The sequence below is a fragment of the Neodiprion lecontei genome, chromosome 1, assembly GCF_021901455.1.
Source record: "Neodiprion lecontei isolate iyNeoLeco1 chromosome 1, iyNeoLeco1.1, whole genome shotgun sequence".
Lineage (NCBI taxonomy): Eukaryota > Metazoa > Arthropoda > Insecta > Hymenoptera > Diprionidae > Neodiprion > Neodiprion lecontei.
The window spans coordinates 37553488-37568240 of NC_060260.1; the positions used below are offsets into that span (position 1 = coordinate 37553488).

The 14753-nt window shown below is 36.8% G+C and overlaps 3 protein-coding genes across 7 annotated transcripts in view; 1 reads left to right on the forward strand and 2 right to left on the reverse strand.

Moving 5' to 3' along the window:
- Window positions 1-809: 809 nt before the first annotated feature.
- On the reverse strand, window positions 810-6359 carry LOC107219235 (zinc finger protein 808-like). Its single transcript, XM_015657391.2, has 2 exons — window positions 5983-6359; window positions 810-5195 (listed from the first exon to the last, which is right to left on the reverse strand). The coding sequence occupies exons 1-2, from the start codon at window positions 6154-6156 to the stop codon at window positions 1893-1895; spliced, it is 3477 nt and encodes a 1158-aa protein (XP_015512877.2). The 5' UTR covers window positions 6157-6359; the 3' UTR covers window positions 810-1892.
- A 1332-nt stretch (window positions 6360-7691) lies between these two features.
- LOC107219223 lies at window positions 7692-13578 on the forward strand. 3 transcript variants are annotated; one of them, XM_046732389.1, is made up of 5 exons: window positions 7692-7869; window positions 8204-11445; window positions 11767-11856; window positions 12197-12278; window positions 12435-13578. In XM_046732389.1, the coding sequence occupies exons 1-5, from the start codon at window positions 7827-7829 to the stop codon at window positions 12599-12601; spliced, it is 3624 nt and encodes a 1207-aa protein (XP_046588345.1). In that variant the 5' UTR covers window positions 7692-7826; the 3' UTR covers window positions 12602-13578. The 3 variants fall into 3 exon arrangements, with proteins under 3 accessions (XP_046588345.1, XP_046588396.1, XP_046588441.1); XM_046732485.1 differs by lacking the exon at window positions 7692-7869 and having other exon boundaries at window positions 8210-8367; window positions 8678-11445; XM_046732440.1 differs by lacking the exon at window positions 11767-11856.
- Window positions 13258-14753, reverse strand: part of LOC107219228 — a 32883-nt gene continuing 31387 nt past the window's right edge. For all 3 annotated transcript variants that reach the window (XM_046732620.1, XM_046732689.1, XM_046732551.1), the window contains one exon: window positions 13258-14728. In XM_046732620.1, the coding sequence (XP_046588576.1) occupies window positions 14627-14728 (102 nt within the window). In that variant the 3' untranslated portion in view covers window positions 13258-14626. The remainder of the gene's footprint in view (window positions 14729-14753) is intronic.

Below are 14753 nucleotides of genomic sequence, written 5' to 3' on the forward strand. Positions count from 1 at the left end.
AAGTCTGCTCCTGAAACCGCGTCATTCACCGTGGAACCCGCCATGAGCACACAATCGATCCTTCCGGCCATCGATTTACCGAGATTTTCCGGAAAATTCGAAGATTGGAATAGATTCTAATTTCAATTCCAGTCAATTTTTTTGTCGCGCACGGATTTCTCGAACGCATTGAAAATGCAGTACCTCTTATCACGCTTAACCGAGGAAGCCGCCGCCATGGTCAAACATCTTCCGGTCACCGCAGACCAGTTTGAACAAGCATGGATGATACTTACTGTTAATTATGACAAGAATCACGTGAAGAACAAAAAATATCTCGACGAATTATTCTCGATGAAACCGATGCAGTCGCAGACCGCCCCCGAGATGAGACGTATTGCGACGACTATAAAAATTTTCTCGGCCGGCCGATTAAGTATTGGGACGATCTCGTAATACATTTAACGATTTCTCGTATCGATTTTCAATCATCATATACTACGAATAGTCGGATAAACCTTTTTTAATATAATAAATTTCTTTTATTCGTTATACTTTACCATGGTTATGTACAAATCAGAATGAAATCATGATTATTAAATATCTAGTGTGTCTATACTGTACGATCGTGTACACTAATTTAAAGAAAGCGTAGCTCGAACGCAAAAGATATAATAAACTGCTTCAATAATATGCCAGCAATCCTTATACAATATATCAGAATAATTAATGAGATTGCCCGTTGGATTGCCGAATGCATGTATCGTGAAGTAAAGACTGAGAAAAATGATTCTGCAAGTCAACGATAACGCAGATAGAATAAGGATCCAAGCTAAGAATCAACACCATCTTGTTGTGGATCTGTTATAAGTTCTCTGAAGTACGAATCTTTATCTGAACTCCAAATCGAAGGATTACAAAGTTATCGACGAAAAATTTTTTTGCACACCAAATACGTTCTAACTTGACAACTGCAATGGGATTTATACATACAAGTACCACATTTCCAAACGAAATCTATTCAACTCACAAATGTAATAAATAAAAACGTATTTGGTACATTATGCATGGTCAAAATTGCTGTATCTTCGAATCGAAGGTGTAAATGGAAACCGTAATTATTATTCGAATAACGATTCAGTGTTCTTATAGTTATAGTCTATGTTACAAGATATTTAAAAATTACTACCTAAATTAGGTGTAAACATTTTTTTTTTTTTCACTTTCAACAATAAAACGAATAAAACTGTTGCATTAAATGTACATGTTATATCTTAACAGAAAATGAATATTTAGCAAAATTTTAGATTAAATCAATCCGTGATCTTGCAGGTCTTGTATAATTAAATTAATAATAAACTTAATATGTATCGTCATCTTTATAGCCGATTTTTATTTTATTTTTTTACTTAAACGCGACACGCACTTTCTTTAAGGATATAAATTGCTTTGAAACTTATTTACTGTTCTCTCAAATCAAATCCAAATTCTATGGCTTCACGTTTGCAAAGTAAACTGCAAATGTTATAGATTACTGATTTTAATTTATTGTCCCATCATGCATTGCAGTCTTTGCGTTTTAAAATCATTTTACCAATGAACGAGTTTATTCAAAAATTGAAAGAGTATCATGAAAATCAATCTTTTCGTAACAGTTGTAAAATTAAAAATGACCATCAATTTGTTTTTGTCATTGGCAGAAGTCGAAAAATTTTCGTATTCGTCTTGAGTACCTGCATCAAGTTAATAAAAAAATATCAGTTAAAATTGGAGATCTCCATTTTCACAGAAAATGTATCACATTCCTAAGGATAATTTTTCAAATTCCACCAGTTCGTCTGTGCAAAAAAGAAAAAAAAAATCCAATAATAACGTTCACAATTTAAATAGTCGTACTAAAACAAACTTGACGATTACGTGGTTGTAAAAATTTTTGTAGCTTCGGGCAGGATAACTTCCTCTTCAACATCGGCCAATGTAACGGTCAAAGGTAAAATTAAGGGCATCAAAATTTCTTGATGCTGCATGACTTGCTGTGCCGTAATGGTCTCGGCTTGTCTGGTAATAGTAATAGTTTTCACATTCTGAAGTTTCATAGTTTGCGCCTGATTGCTGGTCTGAACTCTTCCCTGGTTGGTGGAGTTTTGTGCTCTGTTTTGATTTTGCAATAAGTTTTGCTTGCACCTCTTGCTGTGCGCATATCGACTTCCATTGTTGTTAAACCTTCGATCACATGTCGGACAAGCGTACGGTCTTTGGCCGGTGTGGATGAATACGTGCTCCTTGAGTGATTTCAACCGTCTGAAATTCTTCGGACAATATTTACAGTGATATTTTGCTTCCCCTGTATGAGAGGTAAGGTGATTCGCCAATGTGTCGGCTCTGGCAAAAGCCCGTGAACAGTACTGGCAAATGTAAGGTCTCTCTTGCGTATGAGTTCTCATGTGCATCTTGAGATAGGCGTTTGTTGTGAAGGGTCGGGAACAAACTTCGCAAACGTAAGGCTTGATGCCATTGTGCGCCCTGAGGTGAGCGATTAAAGTCGTTGACTGAGTGAAGCTCTTTGAACAGATTTCGCACAGGAATCTTTTCGAGCTGTCTGTTTCTTTGTTTTTCTTGAAGTTCCTGTCATGTTTAGACAAATGATTTATCAGCTGTTCTTCTTTGGCAAAACGCTTGGTGCAACGATCACATTTGTATGGTTTAATCATATTGTGCTTAGCAACGTGTATCTTGAGATGCTCTCGCCTATAAAATTTCTTTGGACAAATATCGCAAAGGTATTTTTTACCTTCGTGGACCTGTATGTGACGGAGCAAACCTTTCCTAGACGTATATCGCTTATTACACTCTGTGCACTCGAGTCCAACGATGTCAGTTCTTCTTTTCCTAGTTATTTTTTCTCCAGGTTTTCTTTCTTCCACCTGTGGCTCAATATCTCTTAAATCTTCCTCTGTCAAAATGCCTTCCATAACGTGCTTAGTCCTGTGCTCCTTCAGCATGTCGTTGTTTTCAAAGCTATCCCCGCAAATGTTGCACTTTCGTACTTGGTCTGGATTCTTTTCCGAACATTTGTCGTAGTGTGCTTTTAATTTATCTTTGCGGTAAAATTTAACGTTGCATATGTCGCACTCAAAGTTGGGTTCCTCATGCAGCAATTGATGTCGCAACAACGATTTTTTCGTACTGTATCTTTTCTTACAGGTCAAACATTCGTGAGTGTCCATAGGCCAATCCAAACCACCGTCAAAGTCCGAGTCGTCATCGGACACACGATCATTTACCTTGCCCACCTTTTCATCCTTAATGTGCAGCTCCATGTGTTTGGTCAGTGATTGTTTGGAAGCGCATTTTCTGCTACAAGTCGCACATTGGTATTCCTTTTTTTCGGGTGTCTTCTTTTGTGGCTCCTCTCCATCATCACTGATTTCATTATCATCAGTGTTATTTTCAGTTTTAATTCTGTCAATGATCTTCTGCGCCTCTTTGGCTGCAATACGTTTTATTCGTTTATTGGGATCGTATTCTTCCCCGCGAATAACAGTTTTGTGATTCGTTGCTACAAGGTGATTTCGCAGGGTCAATTCATTTCCAAACGTTTTGTTGCATTGAGTACATTTGAAAGATTTCATTCTACCGTGTTGCTCCATATGTCGCCTCAAATGATCTTTTCTAGTGAATTGTTGGTTGCAGGATTTACATACGTATTTAGTGCCTGTGTGAGTTTCAAGATGCCTTGATAGAGACTTTTTGTGCGAATACACCATCGGACACTTAGGGCAACGCAAGCCTTTTATTTTGGAATGTCGAGTTTTTCTACGCACATAAGTTCCTTCATCTGCGTGTATACTTTCCTCCAATTCATCGACCTGTTTGATTTCAGCCCTCAGATCATCTTCTGTTAATACTCCCTCAATGACGTGTTGAGATCTATGATTTTTAAAAACTTCCAATTCTTCAAATTCCTCATTACACACGCTGCATTTAAGCATTTCGTGTTTGATCATGTGTTTTTCAAGTGCCTTTTTGCCATTAAATCTTTCTTCACACTTTTCGCAATTATGATCATCGCTGTCTTCGTTGTAATCGGGATCTGAATCATTACTGTTATCGTAATTGTCAAAGTCCAAGGTATTCTCATCCTCGTGAAATGACACTTCTAGCGGCATCGGATCCTCTTTTCCATCTTCTTTTTCATTCTCGTGCTGCTTAAGGTGTTTATTGTATGATATTACGTATAGATATTCCTTACCGCAGTACGGACATTTGTTTGGTTGCTTGCCGGATGGAGAATGCTTCGTCTGCAACGTTACTTTTTGGGTTTTTTCAGGCACCTTTACCAGCGACATAACTTTCCTAACTTCCTCATGCGAGTGCATATGTTCCTTCAAAACGCCCTTCGACAAAAAGTGTTTATCACAGATATAACACATGTAATAAACCTTCTCGGCCTTGGTTGACTGACTCTGTTTCAAGCGAGAGCTCAAGTTGAGATTTTCAAAGTAATTATCTTCATCCGAGTCATGGTCAAGGACAGGAGCTCTCCGAGCAGATTTCCGTTTACTTTTCCTCGTTTCCATGTGCAACAAATCCTCACATGGTGACGCTTCTGCTTTAATGTCTATCAATCTTTGGTCAAAATTACCTCCTTTCCTTTCTTCATCCGCATGTACTTCACTTTTCTCATTCTGTGGATTCCTGTTCTTCCCTGAGCTGTCGGAAACTTCAGTTTTCGTCAATTCTTCCTTCAATTCTGATTTGCGTTGTGTTACATAGCCATGTTCTTGAATAACCATGATACCGGGATCCATAACCATTTGCTCCCTAATTGATTCTTGTAGACGTTCGCTAGTCTCCATTATTTCTAAATGTGCTCTTTCTTCCTCTGCGAGTTTTTCGACCTGCAAAAGTGCCAAATGATCTTTCAAGAGTGAAGGCGCCACTTCCGCATCTTCCGAGTCATCGTGTTTGGATTCTGTGCTGAGTTGAATCTCATCTTCTATTGACTGTTCCTCTTTCTTTTGACTATTTTGATCAGTTTCCAAGTGTACCTCAACCTCGTTGAAGAATAATTCTTCCTTGAGATTTAAAGACACATATCTTTCTCGCAGAACACCATCCGCTTGCTCCACTTGCAACTTGAATTCATAGGCCATTTCTAATTTTTCAGCGCAAGAAGCACACACATGTGTAGGTAAGCCATCTCCTGGTAACATCTAGGAAGTGGACAAAACAGATATTGCAAAATTATATCTCACAGATAAGCTATAATTCAAATATTCATTATCTACCATTAACGATCTGTTTTATGATTGTGTTAATTACAGCATTGTAGATATCTAGTGAGAATTGATTTACTTATTGCATCCCTCAACCAGTGCCCTAAATGTTATTACTGGTTCTAAGACAACGTTTTAAATGTTTCTCGCTTGGTACAATTTCAATAAATAACGAAGAGATTACAGTATTTTCTGACATTGAATTCACAAAATATGTACAACTTTCAGATGCCTAACTAACACGTGCTCAACTATTGACTTTTCAAGTAAATAATATGTACCAGAAAATAGAATTAAATTCAGGAGAAAATGATAATCTGTATAATCTCAGATATCAACAACTGAGAAATAATTGATAAAAATGAAGATGAAGACACCTGTTTTCAATGCCATTTTTTACACTTTTAGGTGTGATTATGAAATGTAGCACATCACACAGGGTATTTTAGTAAAAAGGAAGGTGTGAACAGTAAGTGTAGAGTCGTTTGACGTTGGAAATAACAATCTATGCACAAATTTTTACGATGTAAACTTTCGATAGTTCGTATGCAAGTGGATTGGTTTTGAATGGTCCGTGCGTTCGCAAAGTTCGTGAGACTACGAAGGATGCGATTATGCTTTGGATCTAAAAGTGAATTTAAATATATGTGATATGAATGACAGAATACAGAAACTCTTATCGTAAAATTATAGTACACCTTAACCTGAAAATTACGTGTCTAACCTTAGCGGCGGTGAAGCTCATTGCTTTGGCAGATAACGAGGCAACGTCAGTTTCAACAAATAGGTCTTTCATTTCTGAACCCTCGAGCAAACATACTCGACATATTTCTACGACGGTTACAATGTTTTCCTCACTTTCCAGAGGTTCCGACGTATTTACCTTTTCGGCGTCCATGTTTTGTTTGGTGCCCCCAGGGCCGACACAACATCGCTATTGAGGACACCGTTCTAATGGGGTGCCAACACATGATGCTAATATATTCAAACCTTTCATTCTTCGTTCACTATGGGTATTCATTTTTATTGGTGACTTAAAAAACTGACACATAATTCTCGTAGAATCAGGTTTCAGAACATTTAAAATGCGTATAATGTAACCAAGCAAGCGTGCGAATGCCTGGATTTTCATGGACATCAAAACGGTTCTTGGTTGCCTGGTTCTTGGGCAATGGAAATGCCAAGAAAATAGATAATTCGCGTTCAGCGAGCACCAGGCAGCGCTAAAGTCCGTTTAGTGGGAAGTTTGTGGGGAGCCTAGTTATAGCGCGTATATTAGCGCTTCCCTGCTTCATTGCAAGGTCCCTAGATTATACAGGTCAAGACACGCGTGTTCCAGCTTTTTTCACTATAACACGGGCAAGAATGTTCTACGCGCGTTCGCCCAGAAAATATCAAACTTTCATTACCGCATTAACTAGTTTTGACCAATTTTGCTCAATTTTTTGAGGTTAAGCATTAACGAGTTGCGCCTTTAGTGTCCTGACGTTCACGAAATAAATAGAAGCATGTATATATTTTGAGGTTAATCATTGTGACAGGTCAGGAATCAGAACCACACCGGGATGCCGGGTGCTTTCTATTTAGGGCGTGTTCGGAAATTGACTGAAAGTACTGTCAGTACTGAAAATGGTATAGTCCAAGTGACGTATACTGTAGATTTTCAGTGCTGACAGTACTTTCAGTCAATTTTCGAACACGCCCATAGAGCACAGAGTAACACAGTGTACAAATTTCTATTGTAACCGGCCAATCCAGGCAAAGGAATAGACCAGAAATGTTTACATGCGTCATATTGTGCTTTAAATGGAAAGCATCCATTGTCATACGAAACTTTTGGCGCATTCTCACTAATTTTTTTTGCCAATAAGTGGCTTGACCTGTCTAATCTAGGGACCTTGCTTCATTGCCATGCATTCCTATTGATCAAAAATTCAGCAAAATATTGCAGCAACATTTTGCTGCGCGTGATAATCTAGCCAAAGCAATGAAGTATATACGAACGCCTGACACAAAGTAGATAATTGTTCAGTCTGCTTAAGCAATTCTCATGGTTTCATCAAATCTCGACGAGAAGAATAAATAAAACACTAGTGAGATAGAGATGCAATATAATTATAGTCTGCCATCTAGCCCTGCGGCTTGCTTTTATCCGCCATTAACAGGCACTTTCCTTTTACGTCAATTTTCTGACTCAAAACTTAAGTGTCGCTTCGTGTCAGAAAATTGATGTAAAATGAAAGCGCCTAACATTAGGGAAATTAGGGATTTTTGCTCCTGCTCATCAACAACTAATTATACAAACTGAATTCCCTTCGTGATCCATATAGACCGTATGGACCAATGAATTGCGCGAACGTCCGTGACCACGACAATAAGCTATAAGCAGAAGCAGAAAGTACACGATTAGGATAGATTTAGTTGGCAACAATGATAAGTTTAAATCTTTCGAATGCTCACAGTATTTGGTCGAGGTTTTCCGTTACCTATTTCACGGTCGGTTCAAGACGCCTTGTGATTTTCCTCGAATATTTTTGTTGACCAAAAGTACCTTCTACAGCATGTAATATGAGTTTCCAAAGACCGAGCGATAGAAATCCTTCTGGTTCTCGTGAGTATTGAATCTTGCCGCTTGGTTAGTTTATATTATGACTTTCACGCTCGATTATGATGGGGCGTCAATGTCGGTTGCTGGGATATGTTTCTAATGTAAGAATTGAGAACGCTGACGGAGTATTTTGTCGTCTTCTGAGTACAGTAACGAGCCTGCCATTCAGTCTATCCAGTCTGACAGTTACGGTACTTTGATGTAAATACCGGAACGCGGTTAAAAAAGTTGGATAAACTTTCTTTGGTACATCTTTGCCTCATATTGAATTTTCTGCATTGCTTGGCCTTCTCCGAGATCACCTTGACAACATTTTAATTGGTTTAATTTGTTGTAGGTGGTGCAGCGAAAGGTTTGACAGATACCGATGCTGGCAAAAGGTTGGAATTCGTTGCACCTTATCGAGATACAGGACCAAACGTACAGTCAGATTCTGCAGACAGCAGCCTAAGCAACTCCTTAGGAATCATTTATGACCGAGGTGCATGCATGGCAAATTTGGTATGTTCACAAAATCATAGTCAGTTTAGCGATATAGCAGACTCATTGTCAAGGATGAAAATCAATGCTGAAAACAAGCCCGAATGTCATTCTAACATGTCAAAAAATTCGACAACCAGAGATAAATTTCATTCAAATTCTATTATATCCAGAAATACACCAGAAGATAGTATTTACCACAGAACAGTCAATTCTCTAGCAGATACAAGGTTTTCTGAAATTTTGGCTGGTCGGTTGAATGATAGGGAACATGTTGAAGCCTCCGGAGATGATCAAAGTTTATTGAACATTGCAATTCACGAATTCACAGAGAACAATGTATCTGTAATACAGCCTACCTCGGATGGAGAGTTTGGTGAAAAAGATTCATATCTATCAGCCTCGTCATCACATATGGACAGTGAATATGAAAGAGATGCCTTAGAAAGTGAAGGTTACCGCATCAGAAATAGATCGAAATATCATGTGAATTTTACTAACGTTCAAGAACAAGGCTTGTATACTTCGGATAAAATTGGCAACTATAAAAATCGTCAACAGCCAAGGATAATATCTGACGAAACGGTGAAATTTCATGTCAATTTAGTAAAACCGCTTTTAAATAGACACGAGGAAAGCATGTCTAAGGATAAGAATGACAACATAGAAAAGAATACTACTGTCGATAATTCAGTCAAAGAGCACATGTTCATTTCTACGATCAGTAAGTCTGAACAATTGATTACTGCCGATATACGTACACCAAATTTGCGTGCTCTGCAATCTATCGAAGGCTGTCACAAGTCATCTACAAAAGTTGGTGTCAATGCAGATACCTATGGCAGTGAACTGATTACAGACATATCAAATTTATCAGCAATATGCAATTCCAAAGTGAACTCGACAGGCTACCACGAGGTAAACACTTCTAAAGCTAAAATATTCAGAAGATTGTCTCAACAATTCTATCAATCACCAACAAAATTTACGGAAGACTTGATTACGCTAATCGAAGAATCTGTGTTGCATTCTAAGCTTGAAGATGTTCATGCTTCGGATGTCAGTTTGAGCAGGCTGACAGAAGAATTCAGGAAAATCTGTCAGTACAAAAGGATTGAAGATGAGTCTGTGCCTGAGTCTGCTTTTGGCACATCATTTCAAATCTTATCTTCTCAATCAGGATTAAAAAATCAAACTGTCGGCAATGTTAGCTCCACAAATGCAGTGGCAGCACTATCGCCCAAGCATAATTTTACCAAATTTGGTGGGGGCAAGAAAGTTTATCGCAAAACGCCCAGACGAGTGATTAAACCATGCAGTATGCCAAATTGTGCCAACGTTTCACCTGGAACACCAAAAACTACTTCAGACACTAATTACATTCCTGATGTCAATAACAGTACTGCAACTTTTGAGCTCTTTGAAAATTTATGTTGTGCTAATTCACCTACTAAACAAGAACAGAGAGTTCAGATGGCGGATTTAGATGTCACTGAAATTCTGAACATGGAAGATTACATACGAAAGAGTGACAGGCAAATGGCTGCCCTTGAGGAAAGCATTCAATTTCTCGAAGAAATTGAAAATGGGGTAAAGCAGTTTTCCCACAATGAAAATGTACAACCAACCTTGAAAGAGTCTGAAGCTCAGAGTGGTACAACAGTGGTTGAAAATAATGGGCCTAATGAGAACATTATGGAGGTGAATGGAAAAGGAAATTGTCAGAAAATTGATAAAAATTGTGAAGTTCGACTAATCGAAAAACGAAGTAAATGCTTTGAGGAAGCTCGTAAAGTATTTGAACAGCAGCAGAGTTCTGTGAATGTTAAATGCGCGAGTAAAGTATCAGCTTCACATGAAAATCAATCCTTGTTGGAGTCCGTCTCCAATGCTGGATTTGTAAGCACACTTTCAGCATGCGTGGATTATTTTGATGAAATAAGGGCTATACGGAACTTTCATAAATCATTGCAATGTATACTCGAATGTTCAGAGGAGACTGAATCAGTCAAAGAAAGTACAGAAGATTCCAAGCAGTTGGAATATGTTGAAGCCATTATCCTGCCAATAAGAAATCGTGACAATATACCAGGTCCAAAATCGTCGGCGACTTCAAAACCAGATCCTGACCTTGGAAAATCGAATTTGATTACGCAAACTCATCTATATCTGTCTGGTAGTCCAAGATCACCTAACCCTGGAGACCGACTCAAAAGTCCAATGAAAACTCGTCGTCTGTCACCTGGTGGCAGGCGTTCACCCGGCACGCAAGCATCTTCTGTATTGGCAAAAAAAATCAAAAGCCCCGTATCGCCATCAAGAAGGCAAAATTCGCATAGAGTTAAAACTAACGGGCGCACACCGCAATCGGAGATTACAACGCCTGAAAATCGAAGGATCAACTGTGAGAATAAACAAAGGGCATTGTCTGGTCGATCGAGAAATAAATCTACTGCACATCTATCATTGAAATTGAAGCCCGCAGCTAGTTCTCCCGGCCTCACAGATGTAACCAATATCAATAAACCACAGATAATACCAAAAATCGTTATAACAAATTCAACTCCTTGCGATTTTGAAAAAAAATCTGTCTGCTCAAGGAATACTTATGAGAATGTCGAAATCGATTGTAGGAAAGAACTTGGCTTTTCTGAATCAGTCACACCGAAAGTAAGGAAAACAAGATACTTCGTTACACCAACAAATAGCAACCAACCGGCGCGTGCCAAAATTACGTACAATAAAAAATTCTTCGATTTTCGAACACCGGCCAAATATAAAGTTCCTTCGAAGAGTCCGTCCTCGCCAGGAATAATGAGAGTAAATTATGACTCAGTTGAGAGTCCGGTGGCAATGTACATAAAAGGCACCGAACCGAATCTTATAAAAAATGTGAAAAGCAAGACCAACGAAAGAATGCTGACTCCACGATCTATAACTCCGAAATCAAGATCTAAGGTTAGCTCGCCGATACTTGCTAGGTCTCCACGATTGTCACCAACACGAGAGACTGCAAGATTGAAATTCGAACTCAGTCCTGCAAAAAGAAAGAAAGGAAAACAAGAGTTCAGTGACATTTTTAACACTGCGCTATGTGAGGTAAGCCTTGAGTTATACTTGATTATTTTATCACACCTTTTCAGACTTACTCTTCCAAGACCATTTTCCTGATTAACAAACTAACAAGAGATATTTTTCCTGCAAATAATTCAAGTTCAATATTGTTGCTGAATTTATTAAAAATTGGACATATGTGGCAGAATTTACATTTGAAATAAGTGGAAGCTACAATTACTTCCTTGTAGAAATGTGCATCAATATTATAATCCAATTTGTTTTTTTTTTTTTGTCTCATTTACGCGAAAAAGAAAATGATACTAACTTTTTGTTTTTAACCATGTGTATGTGTAACTGTTCTAGAGTGATCCTTCATCAATCATTGGTACAGAATGCATATCCAAGTCACCATTTCCAAACATCTTCTATAAACCAGCGTCCTGTGTAAAAATGGTAAAAAAAAGCACAAACATGTGTAATGTTCAAAATTACAATTGTCGAATCGACTATTTTTCTATGAAGAATTTAAACCTGCTTGGTGCCTGTAAAGCAGTTTTAACTTTAATATTATGTTATCGATATTGGAAATCTCTAAATAAATACTACTGGGTATTTGCTCTTTCGCAATTTGAAATACCGGACAAATTATGTTGGTAGTTGTGTCGTAAATACGTTTGTCTCGTGGATTTTAACATGCATGCTAACACAGGGCTTTATCGTTTTCTTAACACTTTCCAAAGTATTTACACGATATTTTCTCTGTTCGGTAATAGAATGAACTATTGTGTTTCAGGTCGAAGAAACTCTACCGAAGAAACGTAGACCAAAGGTCTTGGCATCCGGAGTTGTCGCGAAGTTGATTTACCGTCATGAAGGTATTTATAAGCGATTATAAATTACACAGACAGTCATCTATACTTTTGAATTTGTTATCAGCAGTTGGGAACATATCTTCAAAGCAGTAGATTCAGTGATTCTACTTATTTTTTATCGTTTGATTGCGGTATTGACGATTGATTATTTATCCATAGGACGCCTCGAATCAACGAAACAAGCACCGAAACAAGCACAGATAGCAGATTCGCGTCGGGCACCTCATTTCGACACAACAAAGAGTTCGTCACAAGATTCAGGAGATATATCTGTGCTGCATCAAAGGCACGCCACGAAAACGAATTATTTGATAAAGAAGAAATGAATACTCCGTTACTTTATTTTATGTCTAAAGATGCTTTACTTTTGTTTATTTTAATTATTAATAATTTTGTTTTTAATTACCTTATTCGCGTTAAATTTATAATACAGATATATGAGTCGGTACTTCGCCTTCATTTGATTTATATTACCAATTGTCCAAAAATTAAAAGTTACTCAACAATCTTGATTACGTGATAGGGTTTCAGTTTTATTAGGTTACTCTAATGTTGTAAAAACAACAATTTTTGAAACTTTACGTAATTGAAAAAGAAGAGATACTGTCATGATACTCGAACAAATTATCTGATATATACATTCCGTTGTCATACATTCCATAAATATTTTATTATTTTAACGTATAATATAAGCATCTTGTTATAACTCTATATCACGTATCATAAAACTATTTCCAAGTTACCTTATTTTCATTTATTAAAGTTTTACGATTTGAGTCGCATGCAGTAAGCAAGTATGTAGTACAAAAAGTGTAAGAAATATACTTGGGAAACGGGACCCTCCATATTTTCTGATTGTACTACCATTAGTGCGGAAGGTAGCGTTGAAAATGAAAAACTCATAATATGCCGGCTGATTTTGATATTGATAGTTCATCTCGTATAATTAATCAGTTTCGATCTTTAGTTTTTTTTCTTAGGATCAATATTTTAGGACCTCACCCGTTTCCGCACTACCGCAGGAATAGCGAGTTCCGCTACTTTTCGTTTATTCTTAATGAAGGTTCATCAAAGAGCCTGGCAACTACTCCTTTGCAGCTATAAGTAATACAAGTTAAAAAGACAAATATTTTCTAAATTTTAATTGTATAATCGAAGTAAGTCTCATAACAAACTATCTCCATGAATCCAAGTAATATAATATGTGGATACATGTATAATAATTACTATAGTAATAATTTTTTCAAGTTTTATAAATTTTCATAAATGTTTATCTATCAATAAATGGTGGAATATACATGTACAATTTGATTCGTGATTACCATATTACCGTTGAGTTTATTATCCGGTGATTAGCGAACCGTGTTCTCGAAATCTGCTCTATTAAAATGCAGAAATATAAAGCCGAAACGGTTGTGAAATACATATTTCCGAAACATTTATTATTCATTAATTATCAAGAAAAATACATGCATATAAGTTACTTGGTATTTCAAAACTTTTACATACTCGATGTAATTATTCTTACATCGCGATTTGTCAAATTTATATTACGGTTATATATATAATAATTGTGCTCATGTAAATCCGGAATTCTAAACTTTACAATTAGATTCAGTCAATTATTCGTGCGCGTACAAAATATATGTATAACAATACCTTACACTATGTGTATATTATGTATATACCTATAAAATAAATTATTAATTTAGGAATTTTCAAATAAATGGAATTAAAATTCAGTACTGGAAAATTTGATGTGCTCTACAAATGATGAAGTAGGGTAAAATTATCCCGTTTCTAGAAATATTGTAAATTCATTATATTCTACGGCACATACGTCAATATATGTATGTAATTATTGACTTATTTGAGGGCAATTTCTATTGTACTAGTTTCGTGTTAAAATTGAAAAAGTCTTATAATCATCGGTAATCACAATATTTTAGTACCTAAAATAGTACCAATATTCAAGAAAGTACAAAACTATCGACTATTATTTTTATCACAGATATTAAGTTTGCATTATAAACTTAGGCACGAAGTTTCGGATATCAGGGAAAGTCGATCGACGGAGTAAATTATCATTCTTTGGCTGTTTCAGTTAAACTAATTAAGATTTGTGAAAAACTCAAATTCAGTCAAAGGTCATTTTCTTTTTCTTCCAGCTGCGTTTCATGTCCAGTTTATGTCAATGTGCTTAATTTTTCATTCGATAGGTCTAGATTAACATTATTTTTTGTTTTTCTCTTAATGTACCGATTTTTCGTTATCAAGCAAGCTTGTGCACGCGATTATTTATCGATAAGAAAAGCTGCATGGTAGTTCCGCAGATTGTTTGATGTTATAAATCACGGAACTACGTTTCCTTGGCTGCAGGTAAGACGGTAAAACTCCTTCTTCAGAGAGTCGAATATTTCAGAGTTTCGCAGGAACTCATATTGTTCGAGTTCCTAAAAATTCGTAATTACTGATTAT